At 37.0% G+C, this 23,550-nt stretch overlaps 2 protein-coding genes and 2 pseudogenes across 4 annotated transcripts; all 4 read left to right on the top strand.

Moving 5' to 3' along the window:
- Positions 1 to 2,235: 2,235 nt before the first annotated feature.
- On the top strand, positions 2,236 to 6,540 carry LOC137730324 (sodium/calcium exchanger NCL2). Its single transcript, XM_068469393.2, has 7 exons — positions 2,236 to 2,668; positions 4,246 to 4,434; positions 4,532 to 4,713; positions 4,918 to 5,039; positions 5,133 to 5,403; positions 5,597 to 5,905; positions 6,100 to 6,540. Exons 1-7 carry the CDS (start codon positions 2,284 to 2,286, stop codon positions 6,346 to 6,348), a joined length of 1,707 nt encoding a protein of 568 aa, XP_068325494.2. The 5' UTR covers positions 2,236 to 2,283; the 3' UTR covers positions 6,349 to 6,540.
- Positions 6,541 to 7,349: 809 nt separating this feature from the next.
- Positions 7,350 to 11,524, top strand: LOC137730325 (sodium/calcium exchanger NCL2-like; annotated as a pseudogene). Its single transcript, XR_015952307.1, has 6 exons — positions 7,350 to 7,944; positions 9,586 to 9,774; positions 9,874 to 10,055; positions 10,299 to 10,417; positions 10,511 to 10,781; positions 10,993 to 11,524. The product of XR_015952307.1 is annotated as a sodium/calcium exchanger NCL2-like (transcript).
- Positions 11,525 to 13,667: 2,143 nt separating this feature from the next.
- LOC137727370 (sodium/calcium exchanger NCL2-like) lies at positions 13,668 to 16,340 on the top strand (annotated as a pseudogene). The gene is made up of 6 exons (XR_015952459.1): positions 13,668 to 14,144; positions 14,670 to 14,948; positions 15,047 to 15,228; positions 15,427 to 15,548; positions 15,642 to 15,916; positions 16,131 to 16,340. The product of XR_015952459.1 is annotated as a sodium/calcium exchanger NCL2-like (transcript).
- Positions 16,341 to 21,281: 4,941 nt separating this feature from the next.
- On the top strand, positions 21,282 to 21,971 carry LOC148693866 (sodium/calcium exchanger NCL1-like). Its single transcript, XM_088677806.1, has 2 exons — positions 21,282 to 21,409; positions 21,601 to 21,971. Exons 1-2 carry the CDS (start codon positions 21,350 to 21,352, stop codon positions 21,847 to 21,849), a joined length of 309 nt encoding a protein of 102 aa, XP_088533932.1. The 5' UTR covers positions 21,282 to 21,349; the 3' UTR covers positions 21,850 to 21,971.
- The last annotated feature ends 1,579 nt before the right edge of the window (positions 21,972 to 23,550 follow it).

Below are 23,550 nucleotides of genomic sequence, written 5' to 3'. Positions count from 1 at the left end.
GCTAGTGGGTAGCTGTCCTTTTTAGACTTAAAGGTATTTTAATTTTTTCATGATTATACTATCGTGTAATTTACCAACATTAAGAATCGAATTTAGAATTTACTGTGTAAAATAAGAGCCTAAAATTCGTCCCCAAGTACTACACGGGTTCCACTAGTTCTCGGGAATAAGTGAAAGTAATTTAAAATACCACAGTGTTAACAGAAAAAGAAGACTGTTGTACTCATTGATTGTCTTTAGATTAGTCCAGTTCTCGTCATATGCGTGGATACAAAGATCCTCGTACTGATGACGAAATAAAAAAATAGAAACAAGCTATTTTTTCACCAAAATTCAACCCCACCTGTACCACTCTGCAGGTCACGTTTGGATCGTTAACCATGTTTTTTAAATTAAAAGTTGGCATTGAAAAAGGATTTAACTTCGCTACTGCTTACATCCAATTCCGACTGGACACGTATTCGAGATTTGATTAAAAAAATCAAAATTTAAACACGTATCCAACCGGAATTGGGTGTAAGCAGCAGCTGCTGCTGAATTTGCAGCAGCCAAGTCCAGTTCATTAAAAAAATCTACTTTGATTCACCAACTCAAATTCCGCAGACAATTAGGATAATGAAGGAGGCGTACGAATGCTAAAGCTCTATGATGAATCTTCGTACGAATCTCTTCGGGCTAATACTTGTTATGCTTGTCATCAATATAAAATCTTTAGTTACTACGTGATTATTTTAAATAATATAAGAATCATAAGAAGATACATATTTTAAACTACTCTAATTTATTAGAAATAAAACCTCTGATATTTGAGAGATTGCCCTAACTTGTATACAAAACTAACTTTACACGACACCGCATCACACATGCTGACGTCTATAATTTTCCTACGTAGAGTGAACGGTCCAAGTTTGGTATTAAATGATTTAGACCCCAAAGTTTGTATATAATGACTATTCAGCGCTTGACCATGTGGACATGTGGTTCTTGTTGCAGCATTAGGTTGACAGAAAGATATCATTCATGCATATGCTTTTTCTGTTTGAAAAGGGGCTAGTGGGTAGCTGTGCTATTGTAATTTACCTTTTCAGACTCAGATGCATTTTAATTTTTCATGATTATACTATCGTGTAATTCATCAACGTCAAGAATCGAATCTAGAACATACTTTATGAAATAAGAGCTTAAAATTCATCCCAAAGTACTACGCGGGTTCCACTAGTTCTCGGGAATAAGTGAAAGTAATTTAAAATACCACAGTGTTAACAGAAAAAGAAGACTATTGTAGTCATTGATTATCTTTAGATTAGTCCAGTTCTCGTCATATGCATGGATACAAAGATCCTCGTACTGACGAAGAAATAAAAAAATAGAAACAAGCTATTTTTTTCACCAAAATTCAACCCCACCTGTACCACTCTGCAGCTCACGTTTGGATCGTTAACCATGTTTTTTAAATTAAAAGTTGGCATTGAAAAAGGATTTAACTGCGCTACTGCTTACACCCAATTCCGACTGAACACGTATTCAAGTTTTGATTAAAAAAATTAAAATTTGGACACGTGTCCAGCTAGAATTAGATGTAAGTAGCAGCTGCTACTGAATTTGTAGTAGCCGAGTCCAGTTCATTAAAAAATCTACTTTGATTCACCAACTCAGATTCCCCTGACAGTTAGGATAATGAAAGAGGCCTATGAATACTAAAGCTCTATGATGAATCTTAGTATGAATCTCTTCGGGCTAATACTTGTTATGCTTGTCATCAATATAAAATCTTTAGTTACTACGTGATTATTTTAATTGATATAAGAGTCATAAGACGATACATATTTTAAACTACTCTAATTTATCAGAAATAAAATCTTGATATTTGAGAGATTGACCTAACTTGTATACGCATAATACAATAGACTAATCAACGTATCCGTTAACGTGTGCATTTATATTTAGAGACTTTCATTACTTATATCCAAAACTATGCAATAATTAATGTCATTGTGGAGCAAGTATAGAAGAATATATTTGGTCAAATTGTTTAAAAAAATCCAAATAGGTAGCTGTTTCTGTAAAACTGCCGCTTTCTATGAATTTACTAACTTTTGTTCTTACTTGTAAATTTAGAGGAAGGAAAAGATGGATTTTGCTTATGTCAGACAACTGGCTTGATTTTTTTGCCCATTTTGTCTGATGCCACAACTTGCATGGTATCGATCTCCATATAAACCTAATCAAGTACCAAGTTTCCTCATTCACATATTTTCATTACAAAGCTAAGTGTCTCTGGATATGTCAAGACAAATGTCAAGACCAGCTTTGTTCATTATATCTCTGGTCCTCCAACTGGTCCATTTAGGAAGCGGCCGGATTGTTAGAGACTCCGGTCTTGTATCACATGAAATAAACGACGTAATAAGCCAATCTTCGATCCTCGAAGCACTGAATCTTAGAGCAGATTATGTGACTTGTGAACCAACGTATGGATTCTTGCCTTGTGCAACTTCAGTTTGGGGGCTTCTTTTTCTGGTTATCGTCTACGAGGTCTTGCTCTCCCTCGCAGATCATTATGTTTCAAGAGGATCTGGTATCTTCTTTGAATTGTTTGGGACTGGTGTCTTTGGTGCTAGTGCTTTCCACATGCTTGGCGTGATTCCACAAGTTGGAATGGTTCTTGGTAAGCTCTTTAATTTCTTCTCAAGCCTCAGCATGTATCGTTTGTTATTAGCTCATCGATCGTCTTCCTCTCGTCTATAAAGTCTATTATGCTACATTGTTCTTCACTTCATCGTAATTGACAATTAAAGCACCATTTTGAAGAAGAATAAGCCTAAAATGTTTGAGTATTTCTCACTGACGTTAACAGTTGTCAATTAGGGGAACTGCACTAATTATAAAAAAAATTTAAGTCATCAAAGGTTGAGTCTTGAGTTAGCAATAGTATGATAAAATGCTCTAATGGGGGATAGTGAGGTGGCCTACTTAATTAATTAGCGAGTTAATTATAAATCCAGGTGTACAGCTTCATAGTTTGTCATTTTATAATTGTTTCCCGAACGTAAAAATATGAAGAGCAGGTATAAAGAAGAGGCTCCAGGCTGGTGTCCCTTAAAATGTGTCTCATTTGTGTTTTCTTGCTAATATGTTGACATATGTCCTTTAACTTATCTCTGTTAACTTTATTTATTTAACATTTAAATTAAAAAAAAAATCAAAATAATAAAAATCTATTGGGTTAACGAGGTGAGCAAACCCAAATATGATTCTTCACCTTCTTTTATGTGGTTGTTGAGTGAACAAACTTCTCTGTTCAAGCTTTCTGGTAGAAAGTGAGATTAATGAACAAGCTTATGCAGTTGGGATGCAGAAGCTTGCTTATTAATCTCACTTTCTACCAGAAAGCTTGAACAGAGAAGTTTGTTCACTCAACAGCCACGTAAAAGAAGGTGAAGAATCCTATTTGGGTTTGTTCACCTTATTAATCCAACAGTTTTTTATTATTTTGGATTTTTTGTTTAAATTTAAATGTTAAATAAATAAAGTTAACGGATACAAATGAGACACATTTTAAGGGACACCAGACCTGGAGCCTAAAGAAGAGAGAGAATTTTGAAAAATTACAAAAAATAAAAAATAAAAAAGAGTACCTAAATTGTAATGACCTTAATACATTGCATCAGAGCAAACTATACGCATGTGTTGAATCGTTGATCTCAACAACTCACGTGTTGAATATGTATTGAGCGTGAATGAGTATTAGAGCAAAGAAACTTGAGATTCCACCATCAAACCAATTGGCAATAGGGTAGTCCAACTTACTTATAAGCTCATTCAAAGTCCTATTAATGTGAGACTCATTCTCAACACGCCTCCTCACGTTTAGCAAATTTTCAAGGCTAACACATCAACAACACAACGGGATGACATGGAGCGCGTGTGCCCATTTAACTTCACACTTGGGACAAGTTGTTTTGATAACATGAAGAAAGTTGAGGTTCCACCATGAATCAATTGGTAATATGAGAAGTAGTCCAACTTACTTATAAGCCCATGCAAAGTCCCTCATCCCATCAATGTGAGACTCATTTTCAATAGATTAGTAGTTTAAATGATTATGACTTGCTTAGTAATTGCTTGACTATTTGGAGAAATGTTCAGAAGTTTTGGTTTTAAGTTTTAAATCAAAGTAATAATACACATGACATGTATTATATTTTATAAATTGATGACAGAAATTCACATTTTGTTCCCCAGTAATTGGAGTTACAGCAACTACAGAAACTGCGGAGGAAATGGCAGAAATGAGCATGAGCATGCTTGCAGGATCATCTATCATGATTCTTACCATAATTTGGGGTTCTGTTGTTGCTTTCGGTAGCTCCGACCTCTCGGATTCTCAAACTTCATCAAATCCAGAAAATAAGAAACCCTTCAGTTTAACTGGTTTACTTCTCTAATCTCCACAAACACTAGTTCACTCACTGACAGAAAGAGGTCTAAAATATGATAACTTGATGTGTAAGTAAACATGGCTGTGCAGATTCTGGTGTAAGAACTGATATCGAAGCCCGAGATACTGCAAGAATCATGATGCTCTCGTTGATCCCATATCTCATTCTTCAGCTGGCAAAAATCTTGACTTCAACTACAGCGGTTCGAGTTGTGATCTTAATTTCTCTACTGATTGCATCTGCATTCCTTGCCACTTACTTCATTTACCAGGTAACACACTTCAAGAATATAAAATCTGCTCACCAATACTTAGATGATAGTAAAAGTTCGATTTATTGTGTATATATATGAAAGATGAAATAACTTAATAAGAATCTGAAAAAGACTGATTGTTTAAGCAACGATGAACACAGTACATAAGTTCGAAATGTTGTATTCGTGAACTTCTTAACTGATAGAAAAAAAATTATGCAGTTCTTTCAACCATGGATTCAACACAGAAGGCTTGAATATTTGATGCGTAAATACATACCAAAAAGCATACTGGCGAGTCTTATGAGAGTAGGCGGAAACCCTAATGTATCCAGTATAAAAGGGTAAGTACCCGGTTTCTATTTTTAGCTTACTCCACCTGAATCGCTGAAATGCCATGATCTCATCATTTGGTCGTTTTCTAAATTTATTTGCAGGCTGTTCCATAGAATAGACAAGAATAATAACGCATACATCTCAGCAGATGAGCTTAAAGCATTGATCCTAGGAATACAAATAAACGAAATAGGTCTGGATGACGATGATTATGTAGCAGAAGTGATGAAGCAATTTGATCACTCTGGCGACGCTCAAATAGATGAGACGGAGTTTGTGAATGGAATCTCAAAATGGATTAATCTAGCTAAGCCCCCTGCCAACGGTAAAGGTCATGAACATAGATCGCTTTTCAGAAGAAATAATTCCAAGGTATAATTCAGCCCCAGTAGGACTACTAGTATATTTTTTATACACAAGCAATATTTTACTTTAAGCTAATGTGAACACTGGAGAGAGGGACCTTAAATTACCTCCCTACGCCTGCATTAATTTGCCTGATAGGACTAATTTGAATGCTTAGAAAAACTAGAGTTTCATCCGGGTCATTAAACTGCACTTGCAGAACGAGAAATCTATAGAAGATCAGCTTAGGCCACTGATCTCTAAGAAAAAGGAGACTAAGGGTGCTACTACATCGTGGATGAATCTCCTGAAGGCTGCTTTTCTAATTATTCTAGGAACTGCCATGACGGTTTTTCTTTCAACGCCCCTCATGGAAAGTCTCCAAAAGTTTTCCACTGCTGCAAGCATCCCTTCTTTCGCGGTCTCGTATGTTGTGATACCCTTGGCTACAAACTACAGACTGGCGCTAATGTCAGTAACGTCTGCCAAAGAGAAGACGGAGAATGCCATCTCTTTAACACTTTCTGAGGTCTGTTTCTCTCCATAAACTCAAATATATTGTTTTAACTACTATCACACACTTGAACGTCTAATGATGTCAAACACTTATTTCTCCCCGATTTATATTCCAAAGGTCCGTCCCTAATACTTTCCATGAGCCAAAACACAACACTACAACTCCATATGATCAATATCATCTGACATTTGAACTGTTCTCTGCAGATTTACAACGCCACGTTCATGAACAACATTGTGGGGTTGGTCATATTTTTGGCGCTCGTTTATATACGCAATTTATCATGGAACGTGGCTGCTGATGTTTTAGTTGTTTTACTTATTTCGACAGCAGTTGGTCTTTCTACCAGCTTCAGCAGGAAGTTCCCATTTTGGACAAGCATTCTAGCATACATTCTGTACCCTCTATCACTGCTGCTGGTTTATGTTCTTACCACTGTTATCGGATGGTCTTAAGCCAACAGTTTCGTGACTAGCAAAATATGCTTTTCATTGTAACCAATATCTAAATGTCACTGCAAATATAATTCGGACTGTAAATAAAAACATAAACTTGAAGATCATAGGTAGAGTAATTTAAAATACTGTAAAGGTTAAAGTAATTTAAAATACCATTTTGTTAACAGGAAAATAAGAGTATTGTAGTCATTGATTATCTTTATTTTAGTCCACATCTCTTGTCATATGGCCCTCATACTGATGAAGGAAGGAAAAACTAGAAAACAAGCTATTGCTTCAGCAAAATTCAACCCACCTCTACCACTTTGCAGTCTGCAGCACGTTTGGATCTTTAACCTTTTTTTTTTTTTTTTTAAATTAAAAGTTGGCATTGAAGAATCTTAGTACTTTGATTAATTAATTCAGATTCTGCAGACAATTAGGATAATGAAAGAGACCTGCCTATCCTACAGCTCACTGGTGAATCTTCATATGGATTTGTATTTCAAGCTAGGCTATATTGTTAATTCGTTTTTACATCGTGGTTATTTTAAATGAAAAGAGTCATAAGATGATACGTAGTTTAAACTACTCTAATTTATTAGAAGAAAAATTCAAAATTTAAGTGAAAAAAGTATATTATCATAATCAACTGACCTAACTTATATACGCATGATTCGATAGACTAAATTTATTCATTAATATGTGCGTTTATATTTAAAGAGTTTCATTACTTATATCCAAAACGATCCGATGGTTGATGGCATTGTGGGGCAACTATATAGGAATATATTTGGTCAAATTATTGGAAAATCCAATTAGGTAGCAGGTACCATTTTCTGCAACCTGCCACATTCTATAAATTACTAACTTCTGTTCCTACTGTTCAAAATCTAGACGAAGGAAAAAAGGGATTTGCTAATGTCAACAACTTGCTTGCTTTTTATGGATTTGGATCCTCTCCTGAGCTAATGGAGAGGATCTTCCTCATCAATCATCCTGAAATCCAACGGCTATAATCATTATACCTTTAAAGGGACCTCTTGTTTCTAGCCGTTAGATAAAAATCTAACGGCCCAGGATGATTGATGAGGAGATCCTCTCCATTAGCTCAGGAGAGGATCCAAATCCGATTTTTATGCCCATTTTTGTCTGATGTCACAACTTGCATGGAGTTGATCTCCATTTAAACCTAATCAAGTGCCAAGTTTCTCATTTGTAATAATTATTCATTGCAAAGCTAAGTGTCTCTGGATATGTTAAGACCAGCTCTGTTCATTATTTTTATGGTCCTCCAACTAGTCCATTTAGGAAGCGGCCGGATTTTCAGAGACTCCGCTCTTATATCCGATGGAAGCCAATCTTCGATCATCGAAGCTCTGAATCTTAAAGCAGATTCTGTGACTTGTGAACCAATTTATGGCTTCTTGCCTTGTGCAACTTCAGTTCGGGGGCTTCTTTTTCTGATAATCGTCTACGAGGTCTTGCTCTCCCTCGCGGATCATTACGTTTCAAGAGGATCTGAAATCTTCTTTGAATTGTTTGGGACTGGTATCTTCGGTGCTACTGCTTTCCACCTGCTTGGCTTGATTCCACAAGTTGGAGTGGTTCTTGGTAAGATCCTTAATTTCTTCTCAAACCTCAGCTTGTATTGTTTGTTATTAGTTCATCGATCGTCTTCCTCTTCTTTATATTGTTCTTCATTTCATAGAAATAGACAAATAAAGCACCATTTAAAAGAATAAGAAAAATCCTGAATAGTCCGAGCATTTCTCATTGACATTAACAAGTATTAATTAGCGGAATTGCACTAATAATAAAAAATGTAAGTCATCAAAGATCGAGTCTTGAGTTAGTAGTATGATAAAATACTCTAATGGGTCGATAGTCAATGTTAATCCTCCTCCATGCATATTCATCCATCAAGAAGTTGGAGACTATTTTATTAGTCAATGTTGCCAGCTTGGTTCACTTTTCTTAGCGTAATATTTGTTCTGAATACAATAAAGGAAAGAATAGTTACTTTTGGATTTGGATCTTCTCCGGATCTCCTCCTTGGGGATCTCGGGGATCAAGGCATAATGACCGTTCATCAAAGATTATGCGACCATAATTAAATATTTTTTATATTTTTAAAAGTAAAGCAATCTCGTTTTGCGTAAAAAACATTTAATTATAGCCGCACGATTTTTGATGAACAATCCTTGTGTCTTGATCCCCGAGATCTAAGGGATCCAGAGAGGATTCAAATCCGTTACTTTTACCAAAAAAAGAAGAAGGAAAGAATAGTTATTTAAAATAATATATATTTACAGTCTATTCTATCTTTTTTTATTTAATCAGGCATATACAATGAATTCAAAAGGGGAACCGGATCCCCTACATACCTAAAAGAACTGAGACTATTCATCAAATAATTTAAATCATTAAAATTTGATCAAACAATTACAAATAAGTAGATATTTTAAAATTATAATAATTATAACCGTTAAATCAAATTTTAATTATTCGAATCATTTAATCATTAGGCTCAATTCCTTTAATTTCAGATAGGATCCGGTTCCTTCAAAAGTAACAACTTCTGCAAATCCCCGACCATGTCAGAGCAGGTAAAATAAGAGAGAGAATTTTGAAAATTTACGGAAAAAAAAAAAAAAGTTACCTAAACTGCGATGACCATAATCTTATTGGTAGGAATCTAACTTCGAGGAATTAAAGCTTTACATAGAAGTTTAATTATCTTGGGTCTCTATTTTGTGGTTCAGTTGCTCACCTTTATATAAATATATATACATACTTAACATGATGAAACGTGTTAAGAGTGTAAATGTGATATCGGAATAGAGACTATAATCATGTGTTGAATCGTAGATCTCAACAACTCATGTGCTTAATTTTGTGGCTTAGTTGCTTACCTCTATATACTTAACATGACGAGGCATGTTAAGAGTGTGAATGTGTATTAGAGATTCATAGTTTAAAATAAAAACTAATAAAAAGGATTTGAAAACTTTGAGTTTTAATAAAAAAACAAAAAGATGTTGTAATTAAATAGTACCAAGAATGATTTTTTAGAGTAAAAATGTTGTTTTCATTAAAACTCCCTAGTTTAAATGATTTTGACTTGCCTAGTAATTGCTTGACAATTTGGAGAACAGTTCAGAAGTTTTGGTTTTAACTTTTAAATCAAAGTATACATTTGACCTGTATTATGTCTTGTAAATTCATGACGACAATTCACATTTTGTTCCTCAGTAACTGGAATTACAGCAACTACAGAAACTGCGGAGGAAATGGCAGAAATGAACATGAGCATGCTTGCAGGATCAACAATCATGATTCTTACCCTAATTTGGGGTTCTGTTGTTGCTTTCGGTAGCTCCGACCTCTCGGATTCTCAAACTTCATCAAATCCAGAAAATAAGAACCCCTTCAGTTTAACTGGTTCACTTCTTCTCTGATCTCCACAACACTAATCAACACTCACTGAGAGAGAGCTCTAAAATATGATAACTTAATGTGTAAGTAAACATGGTTGTGCAGGTTCTGGTGTAAGAACTGATGTCGAAACCCGGGATACTGCAAGAATCATCATGCTCTCGTTGATCCCATTTCTCTTTCTTCAACTGGCAAAAATCTTGACTTCAACCACAGCAGTTCGAGTTGTGATCTTAATTTCTCTACTGACTGCATCTGCAATCCTTGCCACTTACATCATCTACCAGGTAACACAACTTCAAGAATATAAAATCTGCCTCGGCAATACTTAGATGATAGTAAAATTTGACTTATTGTGTATGAAAGATGAAATAATTAACATACTGACATTATAAGAATCCGAGAAAGACTTTTGATTGTTTAAGCAACGACGAACAAAGTACAAAAGTTAGAAATGTTGTATTCGTCAACTTCTTAACTGATAGAAAACAATTCGTCAACTTCTTAACTGATAGAAAACAATTATGCAGTTCTTTCAACCATGGATTCAGAGCAGAAGGCTTGAATATTTGATGCGTAAATACATACCGAAGATACTGCCGAGTCTTCTGACAATAGACGGAAATGCTAATGAATCCAGTATAAAAGAGTAAGTACCCGGTTTCTGTTTTTAGTTCACTCCACCTGAATGGCTGAAATGCCATGTTCTCATCATTTAGTCGTTTTCTAAATTTATTTGCAGGCTGTTCCATAGAATAGACAAGAATCATAACACATACATATCAGCAGATGAACTTAGAGCATTGATCCTAGGAATACAAATAGAAGAAATAGGTCTGGATGATGATGATTATGCGGAATAAGTGATGAAGCAATCTGATCTCTTTGGCGACGCTCAAATAGCTGAGATGGAGTTTGTGAATGGACTCTCAAAATGGATTAATCTATATAAGACCCCTGCCAACGGTAAAGATAACGAACATAGATCGCTTTTCAGAAGAAATCATTCCAAGGTATAAATTCAGCCCCGGTAGGACATAAGTATTTTTTTTTACACAAGCAATATTTTACTTCAACTAATGTAAACATCGGGAAGAGGGACTTGAAATTACCTGCATAAGGGATGAGCACATCTGCTCTTACACCCGCATTTGCCTCATAGGACTATGTTTGAATGATTAGAAAAACAAGATTTTCATTCGGGTCATTAAACTGCACTTGCAGAATGAGACATCTATGGAAGATCAGCAGACACCGCTGATCTCTAAGAAAAAGAAGACTAGGGGTGCTGATACATCGTGGATGAATCTCCTGAAGGCTGCTTTTCTAATTATTCTAGGAACTGCCATAACGGTTTTTCTTTCAATGCCCCTCATGGTAAGTCTCCAAGAGTTTTCCACTGCTGCAAGCATCCCTTCTTTCACGACCTCGTATGTTGTGATACCCTCGGCTACAAAATACAGAGTGGCGCCAATGTCTGTATCGTCTGCCAAAGACAAGACGGAGAATGCCATCTCCTTAACACTTTCGGAGGTCTGTTTGTCTCCATAAACTCAAATATATTGTTTTAACTACTTCACACACTTTGAGCGTCTAATGATGTCAAACACTTATTTCTCCCGATTTATACATCAAAATTTACTCCCTAATACTATCCGTGAGCAAATGATCAATATAAACTCTCCATCTCTCCAACAAGTTGCTAATCATGAATTCACTCGACACAACCAAGTCTCACACTTGATTTTAAGGAGGAGAAAACTCACTCTCTTCTTAGATTAACTTTAATTCATTAATTTCACTACTTTAAGGATACGTATGGAGCCCCTTAAATAGGGAAATTACAAAGCATTGGTATACTAAATATTTAAGAGTAAGATAGTTACTAGGTAATTCAATTAAAAGAGGTCAGAAAGGTTTTGAGAGATGAGAAGTCACTAAAGCCTTAAATATATTTGTTCCCCATGCACTGCATCATTCTACTCTTCTCCAAAAAACTCGTCCTTGGGTTTGTGTATCTTTTTAATCTTGATTTGAATTTAGGTTTTCGACCTTCCCAATGATATGCCATCGGTTGTAATGTCCCCAAAACTTGATCTTTAACAATGTGCTGGAGAATTAAAAAGCAAATTCGAACAGCTCCTTCATCACTTGGCCGTGACCACAATTTTACATGCATGTAGATTATTGATGAACTTAACATTGGACTCTCAATCTTCTCATCTTGAAAAAATCCAAATCCTTCATATTCTGAACTTTCCAGGCTGCAAATATCTATCAAAGCATGTTCTTCAACATTCACTTCAACGTTAGCAACTGTTTGGATAGGAATCATCAAAACACCATCCTCCGAATACTCAGCATATAGTGGAGGTAAATTCCAATCAATTCTTTGGGAATAAAACAGATCTTCCTCCATAAATAACATACTAGAGTGGCTTTCATATACCTGAATATTATTCATTGGAACAAGATGCTGGTATATCTCTTCGTTGAAAAAGAAACCGCGCCTTGCAGATTTTGCACAAAACGTACACCTTTCACTATTTGCTATCGAATTGCTGCAAAAAAAATTTGATTGAGTCACTGTCTGTTCTGTTGGAAAGTGGACTCCTAGACCTTTCCAATGATAGGTAACCTTTTGGGTGAATCGGACAAAGAGAACTGAAATTTGAAGAAGTGTAGAATCAACAACACGATTTTTTTTTTCCTTTTAACTCCGCAGCAGAGAACTTGCTCTGATGCCACTTGATGCAGAAAAGACCAAGGGTCTCGAAAAGACAAGGGGTAGTAACATGGGAATCGCTCAACTGGGGGGACGGAATCACTCACATCTCTACAGGGATGGAACCTGGGAAGCACTCGACCAGGGGCAATGGATTCACTCACGTCGCTAATCGTGAATTCACTCGACACGATCAAGTCTCACACTTGATTTTAAGGAGGAGAAAACTCACTCTCTTCTTAGATTAACTTTAATTCACTAATTTCACTACTTTAAGAATACATATGGAGCCCTTTAAATAGGGAAATTACAAAGCATTGGTATACTAAATATTTAAGAGTATGATAGTTACTAGGCAATTCAATTAAAAGAGAAGGTCACAAAGGTTTTGAGAAGTGAGAAGTCACTACATCCTTAAATATATTTGTTCCCCATGCACGGCATCAGCATGGGATACGAGGACCTTTGTATCCCATGCATATGATAAGAAAAAGAAGACTATTTTAGTTGTCGGGAACCTAGAAAACAAGCTTTTGCTTCACCAAAATTCAACCCACCTCTACCACTTTGCAGCCCATGTTTAGATCTATAACCATATTTTTTTTTTAATTAAAAGTTAGCATTGAAAAACCCTAGTACTTTGATTAAGTAACTCAGATCCCGTAGACAGCTAAGATAATGAAAGAGACCTACGTACGAATACTAAAGCTCTCTTATGAATCTTCACATGAATCTCCTGGGGCTAATACTTGTTATGCTTGTCATCAATATAATATATTTTGTGACTCTGATGATACATATTTTAAACTACTCTAATTTACTGGAAAGAAAAACTCGATATTTGAGACAAACTAACCTAACTTGTATACGCACAATACAATAGACTAGTTAAGGTATTCGTCAATGTGTGCATTTATATTTAGAGAGTTTCATTACTTATATCCAAAATGTATGCAATAATTAATGTCATTGTGGAGCAAGTATAGAAGTAAATTTGGTCAAATTGTTTAAAAATCCAAATAGGTAGGTAGCTGTTTCTGTAAACCTGCCACATTCTATACATTACCAACTCTTGTTCTTACTTGTTCAAAATTTAGAGGAAGGAAAAGATGGATTTTGCTTATGTCAGACAACTAGTTTGATTTTTATTTTTTTTTGTCCATTTTTTTCTGATGTGACAACTTGCACGGTATCGATCTCCATTTAAACCTAATTAACCAAGCACCAAGTTTCCTTCTCATTGACATATTTTCATTACAAAGCTAAGTGTCTCTCGATATGTCAAGACCAGCTCTGTTCATCATTTTTCTGGTCCTCCAACTGGTCCATTTAGGAAGCGGCCGGATTGTTAGAGACTCCGGTCTTGTATCCAATGGAATAAACGAAGAAATAAGCCAATCTTCGATCCTCGAAGCACTGAATCTTAAAGCAGATTCTGTGACTTGTGAACCAATTTTTGGCTTCTTGCCTTGTGCAACTTCAGTTTGGGGGCTTCTTTTTCTAGTAATCATCTACGAGGTCTTGCTCTCCCTCGCAGATCAGTATGTTTCCAGAGGATCTGAAATCTTCTTTGAATTGTTTGGGACTGGTATGTTTGGTGCTAGTGCTTTCCACCTGCTTGGTTTGATTCCACAAGTGGGAATGGTTCTTGGTAAGATCCTTAATTTCTTCTCAAGCCTCAGCATGTATTGTTTGTTATTACCTCATCGATCATCTTTCTCTCCTCTATAAAGTCTATCATGCTATAAATCTAGGTGCACAGCTTCATAGTTTGTCATTTTATAATTGTTTCCCGACCATAAAAATATGAAGAGCAGGTATAACGAAGAGAGATAATTTTGAAAAATTACAAAAAAAAAGAGTACCTAATTTGTGATGACCATAATATATTATGGCATCAGAGCAAACTATACGCAGGTGTTGAATTGTTGATCGTAACAACTCACATGTTTAATATGTATTGTTAACGCGTTAAATTTAAGTAACCTTACAGGTGACAAGGCATATTAAGAGCGTGAATGAGTATTAGAGGATTAATAGTATGATTTTGAATTGCTTGACTATTTGGAGAAATGTTTAGAAGTTTTGGTTGTAACTTTTAAATCAAAGTAGAAATATGCATGACATGTATTATATTTTGTAAATTCATGACAGAAATTCACATTTTGTACCCCAGTAATTGGAGCTACAGCAACTACAGAAACTGTGGAGGAAATGGCAGAAATGAGCATGTGCATGCTTGCAGGATCATCAATCATGATTCTTACCCTAATTTGGGGTTCTGTTGTTGCTTTTGGTAGCTCCGACCTCTCGGATTCTCAAACTTTACCAAATCCAGAAAATGAGAAACCCTTCAGTTTAACTGATTTACTTGCTGTTGCTTTCGGTAGCTCTGACCTCTCGGATTCTCAAACTTCATCAAATCCAGAAAATAAGAAACCCTTCAGTTTAACTGGTTACTTCTCTAATCTTCACAAACACGAATCAACACTCACAGAAAGAAAGAGCTGTAAAGTATAAAAACTTTATGTGTAAGTAAACATGGTTGTGCAGGTTCTGGTGTAAGAACTGATGTCGAAACCCGAGATACTGCAAGAATCATGATGCTCTCGTTGATCCCATATCTCATTCTTCAGCTGGCAAAAATCTTGACTTCAACCACAGCGGTTCGAGTTGTGATTTTAATTTCTCTACTGATTGCATCTGCATTCCTTGCCACTTACTTCATTTACGAGGTAACACAACTTCAAGAATATAAAATCTGCTCGGCAATACTTAGATGATAGTAAAAGTTCGATTTATTGTGTATGAATGATGAAATAACTTAATAAGAATTCGAAAAAGACTGATTGTTTTAGCAATGATGAACACGTTACATAAGTTAGAAATGTTGTATTCGTGAACTTCTTAACTGACAGAAAAAAATTATGCAGTTCTTTCAACCATGGATTCAGAGCAGAAGGCTTGAATATTTGCTGCGTAAGTACATACCGAAAAACATACTGCCGAGTCTAATGACAGTAGGCGGAAACCCTAATGTATCTATTATAAAAGGGTAAGTACCCGGTTTCTGTTTTTAGTTCACTCCACCTAAATCGTTGAAATGGTATGATCTTATCATTTAGTCATTTTCTAAATTTATTTGCAGGCTGTTCCATAGAATAGACAAGAATCATAACAAATACATATCATCAGATGAACTTAGAGCATTGATCCTAGGAATACAAATAGAAGAAATAGGTCTGGATGACGATGATTAATTATGCAGCAGAAGTGATGAAGCAATTTGATCTCTCTGGCAACGCTCAAATAGCTGAGATGGAGTTTGTGAATGGAATCTCAAAATGGATTAATCCAGCTAAGCCCACTGCCAACGATAAAGGTCATGAACATAGATCACTTTTCAGAAGAAATAATTCCAAGGTATAATTCAGCCCCGGTAGGACTATACTAATACATATTTTTTACACAAGCAATATTTTACTTTAAACTAATGTGAACCCTGGAGAGAGGGACTTGAAATTACCTGCATAGGGGAGGAGCACATCTGCTATAACGCCCGCATTTGCCTGATAGGACTAATTTGAATGCTTATAAAAACTAGAGTTTCATCCGGGTCATTAAACTGCACTTGCAGAATGAGAAATCTATGGAAGATCAGCTTACGCCGCTGATCTCTAAGAAAAATGGGACTAAGGGTACTGATACATCGTGGATGAATCTCTTGAAGGCTGCTTTTCTAATTATTCTAGGAACTGGCATAACGGTTTTTCTTTCAATGCCCCTCATGGTAAGTCTCCGAGAATTTTCCACTGCTGCAAACTGTTGGAAATTCAAATCAAAATAGGTTGCTATTGTTGAAAATCAATGTCAAAGTTAGGCATTGAAAGTTAGGCAATGTTAGTATGGTTGAATAAAAATTATTAGGTGCAATTAATGTGTTTTGTGTGGTAATAAATAATCTTAGTTTAATCATTTGGTTTGCTATAAATACCCAAGCTCTCAAGCATTGTAAATCATCCCATCCAAATCCCACTTCCAATTGTGAAGAAGCTTGTAAGCTTTCTTATTCCAATAGTTTGTAAACCTTTTTTTCATATATCAAAGTCCAAGTGTTTTGCCAAAGCTTGTTGCTTCCCTCCTTTCTCTATTTCTTTCTTTGTCCAATTTTATTTGAGAGTGCAAAGTGAAAGAGGTGTGATAGAGTTTGTAAACTTATCACCCACATATTTTGGTATTGAGTTAGTAAACTGTCAAATACCAACAATTGGTATCAGAGCCAGAATACCATTCTGGCAGGTGCAGCAGTTATGGCGTCCAACTTAGTGCAACTCCAAGTTCCCACATTGAAGAAAGAAAATTATGAAAGATGGTGCATCCAATTCAAAGCATTGTTTGGATCACAGGAGCTATGGGAAGTTGTCAGTAGTGGGTATGTTGTACCCACTGCCGAGCAAGAAGCCGTATATACTGCGGATCAAAGGAACACTCTCAAGGACTTACGAAAGAAGGACCAAAAGGCGCTGTATCTTCTATACCAGGGTTTGGAAGATTCAACGTTCGAGAAGGTTGCAGAAGCAACAACGAGCAAGCAAGTATGGGATACACTCAGTACAATCTACAAAGGAGTAGATCGAGTCAAGAAAGTAAGGTTACAATCACTTCGAGCAGATTTTGAAACTGCTCATATGAATGAAGGGAAGAGCATCTCCGACTATCACTCAAGGCTCATTGTGATAGTAAATCAGATGAGGAGAAATGGCGAGAGACTCGATGAAGTACGAGTTGTGGAGAAGATACTCCGGTCACTCACATCTAAGTTTGAGCATGTGGTGACTGCCATTGAGGAATCCAAGGATTTGGAGGTGATGAGCGCAGAAGAGCTACTAGGATCCCTCCTAGTTCACGAGCAACGCATTCAGAAGAATGCAAGCCCCACAACGCTAGAGCAAGCTTTGGAGTCAAAGTTGAATATTGACAAACCAAATAAAGGTCGTGGGCAGTGGAACTCACGTCGTGGGAGCTCATCCAACCGTAGCCGAGGACGAGCCCGAGGAAGAGGTCAAGGCTATGCACAAAATCAAGGTCAGTCTCAGGAGTGGAGATCTACTCGAGGAAAGGCGCATATCCAGTGTCACAACTGTAAGCAATATGGACATTATGCCAATGAATGTTCACATAAAAATGGTGAGCATGTCAACATGGCAGAATCAAGTGGAAATACTGATGAAAAACTTACAGTCTTACTAGCACACCATGATTCCAGTAGCCAACAAGATGTTTGGTATTTGGACTCTGGTGCAAGCAATCACATGTGTGGAAAGAAGGAGTTTTTTGCCGAACTCAAAAAAGGGGCCTATGGATCTGTAAGTCTTGGTGACTCCTCAAAGTTGCCAGTTGAAGGCAAAGGGAAGATCAAGATCATCCAGAAGGATGGAAGAGAAGAATACATCTCCGATACCTACTACATACCAGGTATGAAGAGCAACATTCTGAGCATTGGTCAACTGCTCCAGAAAGGGTACATTATACATATGGAGAACATGCTTCTCACTCTCAGGAATGCAAGGAGAAAGCTTATTGCACGTGTTCGAATGTCAAAGAACCGGATGTTTCCGTTGAATTTGAACACAAAGATTGGAAGCTGCAACATCGGTGTAATGGAAGATGAGTCATGGAAATGGCATCTTCGATTTGGCCATCTTAATTTCAATGGCCTAAAGTTGCTGTCAAGTGGAGGAATGGTTCGTGGTCTACCCCAGATTGAAGCCACACGCCAAGTATGTGAAGGTTGTGTGCTTGGCAAGCAAGCACGACTATCGTTCCCTGTTGGTGATACATGGAGAGCAAAGGCACCACTGCAGTTGGTGCACACAGATATATGTGGTCCATTGGATCCCATGTCTTATGGAGGTAATAGGTATTTTATTACCTTCATTGATGATTTCAGTAGAAAGACTTGGGTCTATTTTCTCAAGGAGAAGTCAGCTGCCCTAAAAATTTTCAAGGAGTTCAAGGCACTCACAGAGGCAGAAAGTAACCACAAACTTGTGGCTGTGAGATCAGATAGAGGTGGAGAGTACACCTCCAATGCTTTCCAAGCATACTGCAAGGAGCAAGGAATTAGGCATCAACTTACTGCTGCCTATACCCCACAGCAAAATGGGATAGCCGAAAGAAAGAATCGAACCATCCTTGACATGACAAGGTCCATGCTTAAGGAGAAGAATTTGCCAAAAGAGTTATGGGCAGAAGCTGTAGCTTGTTCGATTTATTTGTTGAATCGATGTCCAACAAAAAGTGTCAAGAGGATGACACCACAAGAGGCTTGGAGTGGATACAAGCCGAATGTTACACACCTAAGAATTTTTGGGTGTGTTGCATATGTTCAAGTTCCAGAAGCCAAGAGGAGGAAACTTGATGATAGAGGTGAGAAGTGTGTGTTTGTGGGCTATAGTGAAGAGTCCAAGGCATACAAGTTCTACAATCCACTAACTGGCAAACTAGTGGTTAGTAGAGATGTCATCTTCAGTGAGGAAGAGACATGGACGTGGAACAACAAAGAAGTCAGTAAAGAGAAGATCGTCTCCACTGATTTTGAAGAACCAGAAGTTGTACCACCGATTGAGCAACAGCCTGCTCAAACAATCACAACAACTCCAGTGCACAGAATTGCAAGGAGTGGTCCTACATCTAGTGAGGAAAGCAGCTCCTCAACTCCAGTGAGGTTAAGGAGTCTCACAGAGATTTATGGACAAGAAGAAGAAGAAGAAACCAACTTTTTCTGCTTGTATGCAGACCACGAGCCTTTCTCATTCAATGAAGCTGTGGAAGAAGATTGTTGGAAGAAAGCCATGGAAGAAGAGATCCATGCCATCGAGAAGAATGACACTTGGGAGCTGACAAAGCTCCCACCAAATCAGAAGGCTATTGGTGTCAAGTGGGTTTACAAGATCAAACGCACTGCAGATGGGAGTGTGGATCGATACAAATCAAGGCTTGTAGCAAAGGGCTACAAACAGAAGTATGGAGTGGACTATGATGAAGTCTATGCTCCAGTTGCGAGACTTGACACGGTAAGATTGCTAATCTCTCTTGCCGCACATCATAAATGGAAAATTTATCAACTAGATGTCAAGTCAGCCTTCCTTAATGGAGTACTTGAGGAAGAAGTGTACGTGGAACAACCGGAAGGCTTCCAAGTACAAGGAGAAGAAGATAAGGTGTATCGTTTGAAGAAGGCTTTGTACGGCCTCAAGCAAGCACCACGAGCTTGGAACTCAAGGATCGACAACTACCTTCACCAAAATGGATTTCAGAAATGTCCATACGAGCATTCAGTTTACATGAAGAATGGTGAAAAAAGGGAGTTCTTAATTATTTGTCTCTATGTAGATGATTTATTGTTTACAGGAAACAATGAGGCAATGTTCCATGAGTTCAAGCAATCCATGTTCAGTGAATTCGAGATGACTGACAATGGATTAATGTCATACTTTCTTGGCATAGAAGTGAAGCAAGAAAGTGATGGTATCTACATCTCTCAACAAAGGTACATGAGAGACATATTGAAGAAGTTCAATATGGACAAGTGCAACACTGTCAATACCCCAGTCGCAACTGGATTGAAGCTGTCCAAAGGAGGAGAGGGTGAGTTTGTAAACTCAACAGTGTACAAAAGCCTCGTTGGAAGCCTAAGGTACCTTACAATCACAAGACCTGATATAGTTTATGGTGTTGGACTCGTGAGTCGATACATGGACACACCAAGGGAGTCTCATTGGCTGGCCGCCAAGAGAATTTTGAGGTACATAAGAGGTACTCTAAACTATGGTCTATTTTATAATTTTGGTGAAGATGCAAAATTATTTGGTTATTCAGATAGTGATTGGGGAGGTGACCAAGATGAAAGGAAAAGCACAACTGGCTATGTGTTTTTTCTAGGATCAACAGCTTTCTCATGGACTTCAAAGAAGCAATCAATTGTTGCTTTGTCATCATGTGAAGCCGAGTATGTTGTTGTAGCCTCAACCGTGTGTGAGGCAATTTGGTTAAGAAATCTGTTGAAGTCAGTGTGTCATCCACAAGTGGAATCGACTGTGATTCATGTAGATAACGTGTCTGCAATCAAACTTGCAAAGAATCCTGTTCAACATGGAAGGAGCAAGCACATTGATACCAGGTTCCATTTTCTAAGGGACCATGTGAAGCAAAAGACAATTGAACTTGTCTACTGTCACACCAAGGAACAAGTGGCAGACATCTTCACAAAGCCATTGCCAATTGAAACATTCCGGCTACTGCGTGAAATGCTAGGAATGAAGGCGTTTTGATTTGAGGAGGTGTGTTGGAAATTCAAATCAAAATAGGTTGCTATTGTTGAAAATCAATGTCAAAGTTAGGCATTGAAAGTTAGGCAATGTTAGTATGGTTGAATAAAAATTATTAGGTGCAATTAATGTGTTTTGTGTGGTAATAAATAATCTTAGTTTAATCATTTGGTTTGCTATAAATACCCAAGCTCTCAAGCATTGTAAATCATCCCATCCAAATCCCACTTCCAATTGTGAAGAAGCTTGTAAGCTTTCTTATTCCAATAGTTTGTAAACCTTTTTTTCATATATCAAAGTCCAAGTGTTTTGCCAAAGCTTGTTGCTTCCCTCCTTTCTCTATTTCTTTCTTTGTCCAATTTTATTTGAGAGTGCAAAGTGAAAGAGGTGTGATAGAGTTTGTAAACTTATCACCCACATATTTTGGTATTGAGTTAGTAAACTGTCAAATACCAACACAAACATCCCTTCTTTCGCGGCCTCGTATGTTGTGATACCCTTGGCTACAAACTACAGGCTGGCGCTAATGTCAGTAACGTCTGCCAAAGAGAAGACGGAGAATGCCATCTCTTTAACACTTTCCGAGGTCTGTTCCTCTCCATAAACTCAAATATATTGTTTTAACTACTATCACACGCTTGAGCGTCTAATGATGTCAAACACTTATTCTCCCGATTTATACATCAAAATTTAGTCCCTAATACTTTCCGTGAGCAAAACACAACAATGCAACCCCATATGATCAATATAAACTAACGTTTGAATTGTTTTCTGCAGATTTACACAGCGGCGTTCATGAACAACATTGTGGGGTTGGTCATATTTTTGGCGCTCGTTTACATACGAAATTTATCATGGGACGTGGCTGCTGAAGTTTTAGTTGTTTTACTTATTTCGACAGCGGTTGGTTTTTCTGCCAGCTTCAGCAGAAAGTTCCCATTTTGGACAAGCGTTCTAGCATACATTTTGTACCCAATATCACTGCTGCTGGTTTATGTTCTTACCACTGTTATCGGATGGTATTAAGCCAGTAGTTTCGCGACTACCAAATATTATTACAGCAAAATGCGCTTTTCATTGTAGCCATCTAAATGTTACAGCAAATATATCTATAAATTAGAGTAACTTAAAATACCGTAAAAGTTAAAATAATTGCTAATGAAAAAAGAAGACTGTTGTAGTCATTGTTTATCTTTATATTAGTCCAAATCTCTTGTCATATGCATGGGATACTGTTGATCCTAAAAACTACCAAGCATACGTGATGCACAAACTGATTAATTAATAAACCAATTACGTCATTCGGTTGTGTGCGGGGTGTACCAACTCGTCAGCCAAGTTTGGCTGGGGAGTAAAATATATTGATGTGGCGTCGGGTGCATTGTTGACATTTTGATCTTGCGACTACGGTCGAGGAAGGAACATATCTTGGCCTTCGGGTTCTAGAGTTTGAAGACAAGGCTGCTAATTCTACGAAGTTCAATTTCAAATTCGGCTTTCAATGTGCCCAATGTAGTAACTTGGTAACATCTCACTTCGCCGAGAAGACTGATAAGATGACCTCTACCAACAAGAACTCGGAAATCCTTGGATAAATAACCAGTCGGTCTCAAAGCAGTGTTGTACGGCTCTAGTGTTGTCTATCCAAACTGAAGATGTTGCCGATTGCCTTCACAATGCTGTTTATCCAAATTGAAGATGTATTGGTGGGAAGAAAAGGGAAGAGGGTAAAATCTCAAGGTTATTGAGAAGCTTTGCGTAGGACAATTTGTGTATTGATTTGGAGAGGCTTTTCGACTCACAAAGTCTTGTATTTATAGGGTTTGTATTTGCTTGGCACGGTCTGATGATGTTCAACTGCAACTCAAACTCTAGGAAGAAAGACTGATCCGTATGTCATCTATCCTTCCCATTCGTGACTTTTCAAACAAAATAAAAAGCCTATCTAGGAATCACGTCATCACCAAAAGCCTAACTTACCTAGGCTTCTTATCTCATCATCACCCAAAGCCATCATCTTTTACCCTATTGTTGCGTGCATCCTCATCCTCGTCTAAATGAATTTCAAATTCATTTTTTTAGTACTTATCACCATATTTTAAATGGATAATAATCAGTTCATAATCCAATTCCATTAGCAGCTTCTAAGTGACATCATATTATCATCTTGTCTTGAATGCTTCATTATCTGATACCGTGCATATCTCCATATTCCACCATTATTCAAATCAATTGGGATTTAGACAAATATTAGGTTCAAATAATTTAATATATTACTAAAAGATAATATCATGATTAAAATCACAGTATTATTTCTCAATAGTAACTAAAAATCATTTCAACCACTTTGTTATTCAACGATCTAATATTCTGCTCATTCAACATCCTCAATTACTCGGGCCAATAATGTAAAATCGGGTCCAAACAGATACAAAGATCCTCATACTAATGAAGAAAAAAAAAAAAAAACTAGAAAGCAAGCTATTGCTTCTCCACATTAATGGGATGAGAGACATTGGATGAGCTTATAAAAGGTTGTACTACTTCTCATATAACCAATTGGTCTTATGGTAGAACATCAACTTTCTTTATGGTATCATAGTAGGTTGGTCCACGTGTGAAGTCAAATGATCACACACTCTCCACATGGCATGTGTATAAGAAGTTAGGCTACTCTTTATATAACTAATTAGTTTTACAATAGAACATTAACTTTATTTAAAATCA

This window comes from Pyrus communis, chromosome 10, assembly GCF_041283825.1.
Source record: "Pyrus communis isolate YQ-2024b chromosome 10, ASM4128382v1, whole genome shotgun sequence".
Lineage (NCBI taxonomy): Eukaryota > Viridiplantae > Streptophyta > Magnoliopsida > Rosales > Rosaceae > Pyrus > Pyrus communis.
The sequence above is the reverse complement of the archived record's forward strand: the minus strand, read 5'-3'. Positions and strand labels throughout refer to the sequence as shown.